The 12,554-nt window shown below is 37.9% G+C and overlaps 1 protein-coding gene and 1 long non-coding RNA gene across 5 annotated transcripts in view; one reads left to right on the top strand and one right to left on the bottom strand.

Annotated features, from left to right (window-relative positions):
- galnt13 (polypeptide N-acetylgalactosaminyltransferase 13) overlaps positions 1-12,554 on the bottom strand; it is a 48,703-nt gene that overhangs the window by 8,375 nt on the left and 27,774 nt on the right. The window contains exons 8-13 of one of the 4 annotated variants that reach the window (XM_088083188.1): positions 11,575-11,755; positions 8,969-9,108; positions 6,304-6,402; positions 4,572-4,706; positions 4,279-4,308; positions 1,022-1,222 (exon numbers count right to left, since the gene is read on the bottom strand). In XM_088083188.1, coding sequence (XP_087939314.1) covers positions 1,037-1,222; positions 4,279-4,308; positions 4,572-4,706; positions 6,304-6,402; positions 8,969-9,108; positions 11,575-11,755 — 771 coding nt within the window. In that variant the 3' untranslated portion in view covers positions 1,022-1,036. Of the gene's footprint in view, positions 1-1,013; positions 1,223-4,278; positions 4,309-4,571; positions 4,707-6,303; positions 6,403-8,968; positions 9,109-11,574; positions 11,756-12,554 lie in introns of all 4 variants that reach the window. The other 3 variants (XM_088083187.1, XM_042495121.2, XM_042495123.2) reach the window with 3 other exon arrangements.
- Positions 6,771-12,170, top strand: LOC148188500 (uncharacterized). Its single transcript, XR_015777630.1, has 2 exons — positions 6,771-8,976; positions 10,567-12,170. It is a non-coding gene; the product is annotated as an uncharacterized LOC148188500 (long non-coding RNA).

Here is a 12,554-nt window from a genome sequence, read left to right as displayed (position 1 = left end):
AACTCTGACACACACCAGCAGCCCTGGGAGCTCCTTACCCAATTTACCCTGCTTGGACACAAAAACTGTGGCATGCTACAGTGAAATTGCTCTTTAGCTTTTTGAGCGATACAACAGTACAGGACTCTGAGGTGCAAACACCATATAACTCAGCAAAACAGAAAAGGCTACAGAGAAAATGATAGACTGTGAAAAAACAGGAAAACAACAACCCTGAAATGCCGGGCAAAAAAAAAGGTTTCTCACAAACATATGTAAATAAGCAGGCCGAGTGGTGAAAGCACTCATGATTGGGATTCATTGGTTTTACAATATGTACATGGCACACAGTGCACACAGCTGCTTCAAGGCAATAGGAGAGAGGCCTGAGAGGCCAGGGCCATGAAAGGCAGGTTCACAATGAAGGATCACTTCAAAAGAACTTGTAAACAATGGTGAGCCCATTTCAATCAGCCCTACGCGTAGATAATCAGCTAAAAATAAACACGTCCTCCTCCATCTCCGGCATCATTCACCCGGCGCAGGCAGTCCAGGGGACAGTCAGTGGATTTTCACATCAAAATAAAATATTTATGTTGGAAAATAAATATCAAATGAGATCTAATTTAGCATGAAGCCTGGCTAAAGGTCTTGCAGATAGCATCTTACACACAGAACCATCTTGATGGGACATCTGTCACTGCTTGATGCGCCTCTGGCCCTGTCTTCATATGTTTCTTCTGAAAGGTCACCGGTAAAAGCTACTTAATGCTTCCTAAAACAATTTGCATGCACATTCTGACTAATACCTGAAAGATCAACATCATGACAACAAGCTGTGCATTCATCTGCTCTCACTGACAAAAACAACTTAAAAAAACATCTGCTACAAACAAGACAAGAATCAGCTATAAAGGTACCTATTAAAACCCAAACAGGTCAAACTAATCTACTTCTAATAACGCTAAGGACAAACTACATCACTCCGGAGCAGCTAAAATGATCACCAGCTTCTACTCTTAATTTGTACTAACCTGCTCACCTGAGGCCCTACAGCTTAGAGAAAATAATCAGTGGGATTGAAGTAAAGGCGTCTGGCGACTTCCAGACGTGTGTAGTTGTGGAGCATCCAGGCCTGTATGGGACTGTTGTTACAATACTCCACCGTGGGGCCGTAGGTACCGTCCTCCAGACGGCTGATGGTCAGACATGATTGGGTGATGATGTGGAGGAAGGTGTGCTTCTGTGGTGAGGCGGGAGTGAAAGGGACAGATGGTAGTCAGGTAAGTCTGAGAGTCATCAATTATCTTTAAATGAATCCATCTGTTCTTCACAGCCAACTTCTCTAGTTTAATATGAGGTGATGTTTTCCAATGACAGCTTATTCAAATAGAAAAGGTGTGTTGTTTATTTAAAGCGTTCAAAACCTGGACTTAAATCCTCACCACAACTGCCAGAATAAATGTATGCAATGTACGTTTCTGTAAAGATACTCTGAAATCACATTTCAACAATGCTGTGGTGAATGTGTGGTTATGTTTAGGCACAAAAACCCTTGCTTATGGTTAGGAAAAAAAGGGTTAACCATAAAACATTGATAAATATATTGATAAAAACATCCTTAACATGTTATTTAAACTGTACAATAGATGAAAATAGTAAATTACTTTTTTAAATACGATAAAAGACTGGATGGGAAATATATGGCATTTTTTAATCATTTGAGAATGGTTATTGTCTGATCAGCCCTCTTACCCTTTTTTTAACTTGTTTTGTTGATATCACCCATTTGATGACTTGTAGAATAAAAAAAGATTTGTTGTTTGGCATTGTACAGATTTTGACAGTAACTGTTTGTCTCATTTTAAGGAGTTATTTTTAATCGGTTATTAGGTGTAGTAATTGAGGTAAATTTTGGCTCAGATGTTTTGACATGTTTTGCTTCACCTTTTTGATTGGTTGGTACAACCTGTGGCAAATTTATGTCACATCGGAGTTATTGCAATAACAAGTATCTGACTTTTAAATACCATCCGTGTCAAAGCTTTATACATGCAACTAAAAAACAAAACAAATATGGCTGCCTAACACAATGGACAAAGACCGTCCATCGTTTAACATAATTAAGTCCAAATTTTATAACCATTGAGTTATATTGTCGATGCATATATTGTCAATGTTGTTAACACAGATATCTTTCCCCATCTCTACCATCTCATATGACTGAATTTGTAAATTTGATAGTCCATGATAACAATGTTCTCTAATTACACAGTGAGAAAAACACTATAGATAGATAGACACATAGATAGATACATAGATACATACATAGTCTTTACTTTGGCAGCTAAAACATTCTTGTGGCTGAGACAGCCTGGCAGCTATGACTGGAAAAACATAGCAAGAAAACTATTCATCTCTACAAAGTTAACACAAAATCTCGCACGTTGACCAAAGCCGAGCTGGACTGAATTGGAAGATGAAAAAACTTAAACTCTCTGAGTAAAATAAGTGGAATAATTTGCCCCAATAACTGGTGTCTTCATGTGTGATTGTTTGACTCAGCAAACACATCTTATTTCTGGCTAAAACAGCAGAGCAGGTGGAAAATAAGGAAGGCTGTCTGTCACCGTTGTGAATTTATTCAGCAGGAATAAGGAAGAGTCAGGTATTCCTGTGAAAGTTAAACTGATGAGCAGATGAAATGTTAATGGTACTGTAGTCACCCAGGACTCGGTCCCTGTCCATCACACTTTGGGCTTAAAATAACCTCGGCCACTGACAGCGGTGAAACTCCACTGCTGTTTACAACAGAGACCAGTCCTCTCCGTTTATGAATTATTCAGTTTTTCCATATTAAGAATGCACCCAGAGAACAAAGTGTAATGAAAGGATTTCTCTGAGGGTTTGTTCAGCGCTTGATGGAAAGGCCTCCAGGCTTCCTCACCTTGTCATATCTACATGCCAGGGATAGGACATCTCAATCACTGATAGATAACACTGCATCCTGTGCAGTCTTTTCTAACTGTCTCCCAGTGGTTTAAAGGAAAAAGCATAAATTGTTAATTTAAAAGATGCTTTTTGTGTTGTATATCCATAATGTACTTTGAGTTCGGAGTCAACAGAGCTGCAGGAGAATATTTTTGTTTTCTTATGAGATTCAAAATACCTCTCTGTTCTTTATTTAAGAGCCGGCAACATCTGTTTTTGTGTTGGATTGAAAACGGAAGAAAATTACAGCTTGTATAGCCAGGAGTATAAAGTAATAACTGCTTATTATGCTGAGTTTTTATGGCTTTGTCATTCATGTTATCTTTGTGAATAAAATAAATGAATTAAGTGTGACTCACTGACGCATTTATATATTGTATAAATACAATAGTGTCTTGCCTGAGTGTGTTTTACAGGCCATAAAGTCTGTAGTTTACCACAGGACATAAGAATGCTTTTGGGTTAGGTTTGTTTTTTAAACTAGCAGGAGTCTCTATAATTGTGTCCACCACCTTTATTTCAATTAAGGGAGATTAAACAGCAGAAACACCTCTACGTTAATGCAATAACAGTTCAAACGCACAACAAACTACATCCTCCAGATTATTGAGTGTAGCTATTGTAGTTGTGTGTTTTTCATTAGTTTCTATTTGAATTTCTTTTTAATTTTTGTTTCCAACTCAGTTTAGTTTCCAGAGTTGGTTTGCTTGTTCGATTATTTTTAGTTTCATAAATATTTAGCTTAAGTTTAGTTTTTATTAGTTTAAGTTTCATTGTATTTATTTTGGTTTCAATTGATTTAGGATTTTTGTTTTTTTAAATTTATGATGGGTGATATTTAACACAGGCAAAATTTACAAAATTCAGAGTAGGGATTTTCTGCTGTCTCTTGGCCAGGTCGCTTTTGAAAAAGAGATTTTATATCCTGACAAGCTTTACCTGGTTAAACAAAGGTTAAATATTTTTTTTTTTTTAATTTAAAAAAGTTTTAACAAAAACTGACCATTATAAGTTTATTTTACAGGACCATTGTGTTAGACTGCTTTGGTATTACACGCATGAACACCTGACTTACTGTATTTGCTTTGCAGAATTTTGTGTGATGACTAAAAAATAAGATAAATTTTAAAGAATACATTAGGATCAAAATCCATTAAATATGCAGCTTCATTCCTCTGCCAAAAATGATAATTCATAAATCATCTACTCTAATAACCACTGACACACAGAATAATGGGATAAATCACAACACTGCACAGTACTTAAACTACTGGGTAATATTCAGGAGCGATGAGTTGAACAGCTTACCTCGAAATCATATTCCCACTTGCCAACAAACTGAGTGAAAGGAGAGAGCATGAGAGCAGAGACGCCGCTGATGCGCTGTGAAAAACTGACACACAGCACCATCTGGTGGCTGCAAACTGGTACTCCTTTTCCCATTTTACACTTCCCAAATCCTCCCCAATGACAACACAATCAATCGGCATTTCACTAAAGTCATTTTTCAAAATATCAGGCATCGGGAAACAGAGACTGGCCGCCTGCAATTGCAACCTGGTTATGGATTATTTGGCCGCTACGGGGAATATGAATCCTACCTCGGCATCGTACTCGAACATCTGATTGCCCTTCATGTGGTGACACTTGAGCATGACGACAGGTCCGTTGAGGCGGGAGACGTCCAGACAGAGGTCGTCTGTCCTAATTTCTTTATCTGCCGTGTAAGAGAAGACCTGGAAAAACAAGACATCGCTCTCAAAAGATGAAGCATCAACATCATTATTGAGATTTCTAGAAATAAACAGCATTATTATGCTGAATGCTCTCTTTAATGAAAAGATATGTTAATGATTTGGCATATTTATTCATGATTATCATGATCATGATCTTTATGTTTTTTGGGGGCAAAGCCTGATATAATTCTGAGTACAAAATGAGTACAGTTTAAGTGTTTTCTGCCCCCTTTTCATGGGTTACACTGAGATTCTGTCTTGTGTTGTGCAGCTACACACATAACAAGAGTTTCAAGGACAGAGGGAACAATGATTACACCAAATTCCAATCAAATTCTTGGCTCAAACTAAACGTAAAATGCCAAGACTTCACAATGACCCACAGCACGGAGCCAAATCAACAATGGACTTTATAAACGAGAAAGAAGAACTTGGCAAAACCCCCAACTTGAATTGTATTGAAAATCTGTGGATTGACTTAAAAATTGGCATTTCACACACACTTTGCCTCCAACCCGATTGAGCTCAAGCTTTCGAGCAAAGACGAAATCCCAAAGCTCATGTATCTAGGATAAAGAAGTATCAAAAGCTCGGCTGGTTTTATGTTAATTTAAAAAAGATTTATTCTACATTCCACTTACAACAGTTATGAAATACCTCTAAAAGACTCCAGTTCATGTTCGTAGGACATTGTGTGTAGATAGTTTTAAAACAGAATCCAGATTACAAACAATACATTTTACATTTAAAGGACCAGTGTGTAGAATTTAGCGGCATCTAGTGGTGAGGTTGCAGATTGCAGCAAACTAAAAACTCCTCCCTTTTCTTAGTGAATAGTTGAACCTTCAGGTGAGAAGAAAACATGAGAGGCCCTCTCTAAAGCCAGTGTTTGTTTTGTCTGCTCTGTGCTACTGCAGAAACATGGTGATGCAACATGGCAGACTCAGTGTAAGGTTCATTTATGCTCAATGTTAGACACGTAAACGGGCACAGACAGAGGCTTCTGTCCATACTCTGTCTTTATTTTGTCAGTATTTGTATGTATTTTTAAATCTTACAGATATGGATGAAACTGACTGTTACACTGGAGATAACATGAAACATGACCATGAAAACATTTTTAAAGAGGGAAATATCATGAAAAGAACTCTGTGTACATGCTACATTGTATTCTATGGCCTCAGTTTACTGCCACTGACTCAGTGCCTCCCGTAAAAGGCACATTATCACAACTTCCTCCACTGCCAGCTCATTTGTCTTTGTCTGAAACGTTTGCCCCTTCCCTCTTGTGCCATCTACTGGATGTATGTGTGCTAAAATTAGGTACACATGGAAGTATGGGGGCAGTGAGTTTACAATGAATAAAACAATCTTATCTGTTTTCACACATTGAGGGAGTAGAAATCAATTCTAAGACCTACTCCCTATGCGGATAAGAAGGGTCTCACTTGAAGGCAACAAAACTCAAGGATTCTTTATTTCAGATGATTATACACAAATGAAAACATAATTATAAATATTGAATTCTTTTTCTGCTTGTAAAGCTCCCTAAATCCTTCATACTGGTCCTTTAATTGCTTGTGCGTTTCCCCCTCACCTGGTTTCCACCCATGCCATGACAGTTGAAAAAGCCGACTTTCTCGTTCTCCTTTCTTCCCATGTTGTCCACACACTGGTTCGTCTCAACATTTCTGATCTAAAGGCAGGAAATTAGAAATAAAAGAGTTAGAAGTCACTTTAAGTCTAATTCTGAATTAACTTTCTGTCACCGGCTAATTTCATACTTATTAGCAGCTTTAGCAAACAGAAGCCCATCAGGTCCTGCTCAGTATTTCTCATTAAAAAAATAATTATCTTTTCTACACCACTTTCTTTATGTTGGAGCTCATGAATGTCCTGTTATTTTAAAAATAATAATAATTATTATGCCTGTATTTTAAAAATCAGTTAATAGAAGTTTAATTTTCATGATATATATATATATATATATATACTGTATATAAATTCCTGATTTTTCATTTCTTAGTCATATATGATTGTAAACTAAATATCTTTGGGGTTTGAATTGTTTGTTGCATAAAACACGAAATTACACTATACAATAAATAAAGTGATCACGCATAAGTCTCAGCTTCAGCATTCTGGAACTTTCCTTTACACTAAATTTAAGCGGCAGACAATACTGACATTAACAGTAGCCACCACAGCCAAATTCGACCCATTTTTTTAAGTTTAGTGTCAAGTAATTAACATCCAAACTGTGATCATGAAAAACTATTTATCATCTAGTCTTTCTGCGAGAGTCCACAGTCTGATGCCATAAGAATTTAAAGATATAGGCTAAAATCATTAGAGCTGCAGTGATTAGTCTAATTAAAAATAATAATAATAATAAGGTGAATAATTGTTTAGGCATTTTATAAGCAAAAACAGGATGAAAACCTAAACAATACCAAACTGGGGATATACCGTTGTTACAGCAGCTTTTTTTTTTTAAAAAGTGATGAAATTAAATGAAACAAAATAAAAACAAAAGACTACAAATAAGAGTGAATAAAAAATTAAATAATACAAATTTTAGCTTTGCACCTACACCTTTTGCTTATACAGACACTATGTTCATGGATGGAAGGATGACTGCATGGGATAATTGTAATACACACATGGTGTGTAGCAAGGAAATACAAAAATAAAAATACATATTTTATCACACATATGCACCATATATATGATAATATAATATCATGTATGTATAACAAAATAATATAATATGTGCTTGCTGATTTCAATTTCCTACATGTGAATATCTTTGGGCTCTGGACTGTTGGTCTGACTAATAAGACATCTGAAACTGCTGCCTTAGACTTTGGGAAATTGCAGCAGCTGTTTGTCTCTGTTATTTCTTAGATAAATCAATAACGAACTTGTGAGTTGAAGCCATAGACAATCACTATATAACGTTTACTGTGTCATCAAATTTTATTATTCCACTCATTATCTTGACTTTTAAAGCTGAAATGGATAAGTGATGTGACGGCACAGCCTGCGTATCCCCTGCTATCACTGACTTTACAGTCAACTCAGCTTTCTAATGAACTCATACATTCACAGCGCTAAAGCTGAGCTGGCTCTATATGTTGCCTAAGCGACTTATTATGCCTATCATGCAGAAACAGAATGGCGTTCATAATTAAGCGATATAAAACCTAATGGTTCCAGCTGTTAAAGAAAGGCTGACTGTGTGTTATGGAGGAGTGGAATCAGTGGGGAGAGGTCTGGTTGAGAGGAAGATGGGAGCCGAGGTGCTGCAGTGGCTAAAGAGAGAGAGAGAAAGAGCTTGTGCTGCAGTACAGCAGAGCAGCGCAAATGAAGAAATCCTCTCAACCTCATGCTGTACAAATGTTGGAGGATTACAAGCTCATTTCACCACAAGTTCTTCAGCTGACATTACATTTAAATGGTGCCCGTCTATCGTGCAGACTGCACACTGCATGTCAGCGCTGACTTTACCTCATGCTGCACTGCTGTCGACACGGAGCCATGGGCATCAAGAGGCAAATTCAGGTCATTTTAGAAACATTTCTATGTGAACTCATAAAAGGAACTTGTGTTATCTTGAAAACAATTAACCATGAATTCTCATGGATTAGCTGCAAATTAACACACAGTTCCCACAATCCCCTCTATAATTTCTACAGTAACTACTTTGTATGTTCCATCTCTGCTCACTAAAGTAATCATCTGATTAAAAATGTCCTTTGTTTTTTATCAGATTTGTAGAAGAGGGAATAAATATTTTTCTAACAAATGGGAAGACAGGCTGGTTAACAATTTACAACCCTGTCTGAGACAGTCTGACTTATATTTGCACTTTTTTCTCTTTAATAATTAATTTTTTGCTCGCTACATACAACACAAACTGTGCCATGAGACTGTGTAGAATGCATACATGAGCCTTATCTCAGCTACCCAGCATTCATAGCAGAACTGTGTAAACATGTGACTGGGATCAATACTGACTGCACGAACATCCCCTTGTTTGTTTATTCTACATGCTCAATATGAACAGCCGGGGATGTTTGTTTTTATCTGGTTTCGTTCAGCCTTTGCTGGATCCTGGGATTTTCTGATACATCTCGCGGTGATATTGTCTTTCTGAAAAACACAGCCAGGAAGCTTCAAGGACATATCTGACTGAATGCAGAAAGAGGCAGTCTGCATCTGTTGCAGTACGGGAGATCAGAGAATGAGAAAGCTCATACTTCACCAAGTGAGTAGTATCTTCTCGGGATCTGGGAGTCTGGGTAGATGTTCTCGAGATACCACGAGAACGGTTTGCACTTCAAGGCCTCGCGGAGTTCTTTGCGGGAAGAAACGTCTCCGTAGTCCACCCGCATCACACCTGCAGACAAACGCAAAGACAAGAATTTAGACACATGTAGGGAAACATCATTTTCATTTTCCAGTGGACTACGATCCCATAATCTCCTTCAACTTGTGCTCCGCCAGGAGCTTAACACAAAGCTGATATATCTTAATATCTAACTACTGAATTATGTCACTGTTTTTCATTACTTCCTTATTATTACTGCCCAGCTATTTTTACTGTTTCCCAAAAACATATATTATTATTGTTATTATAATTACAATTGTTTAACATTCATATTAATTTGTTTTGTTTTTTTCACTGACACAATCGTGCACATAAATGCAATTTTTTTCCAAATGTTTTTTTTTTGCAAAATATAACTAGAATTATTCAGACCATTATTTCATCCTTTTTGTTATTTGTTGAGTTCTATAAATATGAATCATGTTAAATGCTGTAAACCACCTTGTTTTATTTATCTGTAATTTTCTCCTGTTCCTATCATTGTTTTACCTGTAAATCCAGTACTGTTTTACACTTTCTGTCTTTTGCACCAATGATAATAATAACAAGCAATCATTATTATTTAGGCTGTAGTGCATTTCTGGCATCCGGGATGTTTCTGGATGTTTCTCTGACCACCTTCCGCGTTCTCTGGATGTGGAATAATTAAACGTTATTTTTTTGTACAGCTGCTTCTGTTGTTTTACTACTGAAAGTTTCAGTTTCAGTGAATTCATTGACGTCATCAGTAATGTTGACTGTGGACTCCTTGAACATACTCCAGAGTCTGTGTTTACATTTCTTATTCTGAAAATAGAAGAACAGTCCTGTTTTCCTGCACCACCAACACTAAACACCAGAGGGACCCTTTATAATATTAAAATAACACCTTCCAACTCTACCTGAAAAAATGGGTTGTGTGGGTGGTCATGGAAGGATTTTCTAACACATAAATCCCCTAATTTCAGCAAAGAGGGCATGTGAGAAAACTAAGTCCCATTTTCACACATGGTGTGTTTCTAAATAAGGCACCTCCTTCATGCACAGTTGAGTAATACCATGTGCCATGATGTTTGTTATTTTAGCGATGTATCAGGCCATGTTGCTACTGAAGACGAAGGAAGGATTAGACAGCAACTGGGCACAGACACTTACAAACACATTAGGCAGATGGTTTCTCCCCAGAGTGCCTCTTGAGGACTCATAGCTTGCACGTAGAAAGATCCAGTGTGGTAATTTATCATGAAAGAGCATGATTGCAATATGGGAAAACAAAATACAATATTTAAAAACCATCCAACATGTCAGAACAACGGTGTATTTATCCATCAAACACCTGCCAGACAATGCAAACAGCACCTTCTGTGACGCCAACAGTGTCTTACACTTTAATCTGGGGAATAGAAATTTCAAGCTGGCAGACAAAAGCCAAGAGCTGAGGCCACTCTTCTTCCCCTCACTCTTTATTTCCCCTTTCTCTCTCTGTAGGGTCTAAGCATCACATGTTGCAGATGATGAATAGCCTCTTCGATCTTGAAATCACCAGTGCAGAGGAGGGACGAGGAGGGAGATGCACTTTTAATAGGATCACTAGATGCCACTCCCAAACTCAGCCTGAGAAGCATACCACGCTCCTCTGTGCCAATAAGTGAGGTCTGGCAGCAGTGTGGCTCAGATCATTCTCCCTAATGTCCTAGAGGAACAGACGGTCATTGTGGGGCCACAATACGCAGAAAGATTCATCCATCATGACCGTGGCTCTGCCTGCACACCTGCCTGTAGGAGAATCCTGCCTGAATGTGCGGAGGAGAAGGTCAAAGTTTGAGCCATCAGATCGTCAGATTATAGATGATCCCTCATAGGTTGGCTGGCATCTAAAACATTTAACCAGAGATTTCCGGGGCACTGCTGTCTGCTAAAGGGTAATCACATTACTAAGTCGACAGATGGAGGGGTACTCATCTCTCAATCTGCACTGTCCTATTGTTCTGGTTTGTCCATGTGTGTGTTTGAGCTCTGTCTTTTGGAGAAGAGACAATCTTTGACAAATTTTTGAACTCAAGTTCAGAGGAGAACTAAAAACTTGTGTGTATGAAAGTAAAGGAATTAATTAATCCCAGGCTGGAGATGACAAAAGCTGCGTTCACTTCCAATGTGAGCCGCAGCAAAAGGAGAAATATGAATTCTTAAATGAGCAAGATAAAAGTAGCATGCAAGAGAAAGAAAGAATAAAAGAGCAGACAAGTCTTTCCTTTTCACACCAATTTGGTAAATGTAATATCAGCAAGTAGCAAAGAGAGGTCTGGTAATGAGGATTGTTCATATCTTCTTTTGAACGGCGGTGTGCAATGAATAAAACATCTATTAAATCCCTGACTGAACTATATATCGGCTGAAACTTTTAAAACATGAAGAAATCATGCCTTTTTAGCACAGTTATCGACATGTACCGCTGCTGTTTCTGCAGCAGAGAGATGCAGTCACACAGCTCTGTACCTGGTGATATGATATAGAAGAAATCCTTGAAATCATCCATCCAGACTTCAGCCAAGCGCCTGTTGTTCTTGTTGATGACTTGGCCTGTTCCTCCTGGGAAACTGTATGGGGTTGCCTTCCGGAAGACATGGCCTACGTGTGAACACGTTACAATTTCCAATGAGCCACCGCACTGCCAGATCTGCAGACACATAGAGAGCAGCTTTACATCCTTCTCCTCAGAAATAGATCAAATCTGTATTCAATAGGAACATTACAATATTATTAATTCTGCAAGCGAGCAGGCCTCCAGAAAAAGGGCACCATATTAATACCCAATATCTATTTTTTTATATGTTTTCTTATTCAACATCTAGCTATGGTAGTAGTGGGTGCATCTCAGCTGGAGACCTGATTTAGAAAGAAATCATCAAATTACTTTTATAATCTTGTTGTGTTTGATCTTTCATCAAGAGGTTTCTTTTTATAATCTCTCATTTCCCTTTAAACCCGCATTTTATTAGTCCAGGAGAGCAGGAGGGGGTCTTCAGTCTGGAATTTATGCAGAAAGTTTCGCCTTGTTACTGCTGCTTGCAAACAATAAACACTATCGTCTATCCGAGTCATTTCCATTCAGTCACATGTGAAGCTGCAAATCAAGCTTCGCGATTTGATGTGCCTTATTGACATCTTTTCATTTTTTTCCTTACAACATTCAGAGACATGCTAATATATATCTTTTATTGTTAAGTTAGGTAAGGACACCTAACTTCACTTATTATGTATTTCCTTGAATCTTTGCCTTGAGTCTTAAAGAACAGGTCATCCCAAAATCAATAAAGAGTTGCAGAGTGCTGGAGGTATATTCTGTGGAAATGTCTGCCTAGATGAAACTCAGCTTGTGACGCTCAAAGCACCAAAAAATATATCTGAAAAACTCGACAGCAATGTCTCTCTCCAGATTTCACGACCTGATTACTCAATATAATCCACAGACCATG

This window comes from Plectropomus leopardus, chromosome 10, assembly GCF_026936395.1.
Source record: "Plectropomus leopardus strain MGB_pleo_1.0 chromosome 10, ASM2693639v1, whole genome shotgun sequence".
In the NCBI taxonomy this organism is placed as follows: Eukaryota; Metazoa; Chordata; class Actinopteri; order Perciformes; family Serranidae; genus Plectropomus; species Plectropomus leopardus.
Note: the sequence above shows the minus strand (reverse complement) of the source record. Positions and strands in the feature narration are given on the sequence as shown.